Genomic DNA, 1,588 nt, shown 5'->3' on the forward strand with positions numbered 1-1,588 from the left:
TTTTTATAAATCAGGAAAAAATCTGCTAACAAGGTTTTCATTTCTTAATTCAAGAAAAAAATTTTGTCCACAAATTAATAATTTTTTTCTTAAGTAATTATTTACAGCGTTTTTTTTAAACTGAGATTATTATTCTTACAAGCTCTAAAAATTCTAATACTTTCTTAAACACGACAAGAAAAAAAATCTTGTCAGGCCTAAAAACAAGAAAATTAAACTTGAATTTCTAGAAAATTCTAGGAATGAAAATCTCTCCAAGAAATCATTTCTTAAATCAAGAAAATTAAGAAATTATTCCTTGTTATAAGAATCAATGTTAAAGGAATCTTCAATTTTCATTTCTTATTCTTTCTTGACATTCTTAATATAAGTAAATTTGTCCACGAATTAAGAAAAATCAAGTAACCTAGAAAAAACAAGAAAATTATTTTTTGTAGTGAGGCTAGCGGTCTCAGCCAGCCCTCACTGATGTGAACTCTACCACAGTCAACAGAAGACTAATCTCCAGTAGTTTACGTTAGCCGAATTTATCGGGTGGTTTTATAGTACATGCTTCCTCTTTAAGGTAGGTCGTAATGTGTGGAGTTAAAATCTGATGGCTTGATCAAGTTGGATTTCGAAAGGCTCTATTTTATAGGTAAAGTTTTAATTTTTCTCCTCTTTTCTTTTTCTTTAGGTTCGACATGGCAACCGTAGAACGTCAAGCCCCCAACGAAAGCAATGTAGGTTCTCCCACCGTGGTTTCGCCTGTTGCCTCTGGCAGCAAAAGAAGTGACGCAGAAGACGTAATGGCAGCCGAGAAAGTCAACTTAAACAACGTTGGTGAGAAACCCTACATGTGTGGGCAGTTTGGGCACAAGGCATCTTATTCATGTAGGCGTTACCTGTACCGACACATGATAACCCATACAGGAGAAAATGTCTACAAGTGTGACCAGTTTGACGATTCTACAACAAAGAAATCGACTTTTGAGAACCATTTCACAAGACACAGCGGTGAAAAACTCTATATGTGCGAGGAGTGTGGGTACAGGGCATCTCTTAGGTTTCACTTATCCCAGCACATGAGAACCCATACAGAAGAAAAACCGTTCAAGTGTGACCAGTGTGACTTTTCTGCTGCACGGAAATCCACTTTGGTTAGACATGTAGCAGCAGGACACACTGGTGAGAAACCTTTCATGTGTGGGGAGTGCGGATACAGGACGGCTAGGAAATCTAGTCTATATATACATTTGAGAACCCATACAGGAGAAAAACCTTACAAGTGTGACCAGTGCGACTATTCTGCTGCACATAAACCCGCCCTGAAACGCCATATAGCAGCAAAACATAGCGGTGATAAACATGTGCGGGGAGTGTGGGTTGAGGACATCTCGAAATGAGACCTTTTCTAAACACAGGAGAACCTATGCAGGTGAACATCCGTATAAATGTGGCCAGTCTGACTAATCCACAGCTTTCAAGGTTTCCATATCTCGGCATGTAAGATGTGAGGCAGTGTCAGAGACAACACAGCTGACTTAGATCCAAAGGTCGATGATTTAACTTACAAATAGGCACACTCACTCACTCACTCGTCCTCTTG

General features: G+C 38.7%; 1 protein-coding gene across 1 annotated transcript; it reads left to right on the forward strand.

The window, feature by feature from the left end:
• Window positions 1-683: 683 nt before the first annotated feature.
• On the forward strand, window positions 684-1,452 carry LOC118408016 (zinc finger protein 525-like). Its single transcript, XM_035808629.1, has 2 exons — window positions 684-1,027; window positions 1,404-1,452. Exons 1-2 carry the CDS (start codon window positions 684-686, stop codon window positions 1,450-1,452), a joined length of 393 nt encoding a protein of 130 aa, XP_035664522.1.
• The last annotated feature ends 136 nt before the right edge of the window (window positions 1,453-1,588 follow it).

This window comes from Branchiostoma floridae, unplaced genomic scaffold (assembly GCF_000003815.2).
Source record: "Branchiostoma floridae strain S238N-H82 unplaced genomic scaffold, Bfl_VNyyK Sc7u5tJ_1540, whole genome shotgun sequence".
Taxonomy (NCBI): domain Eukaryota; kingdom Metazoa; phylum Chordata; class Leptocardii; order Amphioxiformes; family Branchiostomatidae; genus Branchiostoma; species Branchiostoma floridae.

Bases quoted from the DNA above. Each gene is read 5' to 3' on its own strand.
- LOC118408016 (XM_035808629.1), top strand. From the start codon at position 684: ATGGCAACCGTAGAACGTCAAGCCCCCAACGAAAGCAATGTAGGTTCT. The intron at 1,028-1,403 runs GTACAGGGCATC...TTCTAAACACAG, and splicing joins TATATGTGCGAGGAGTGTGG to GAGAACCTATGCAGGTGAAC.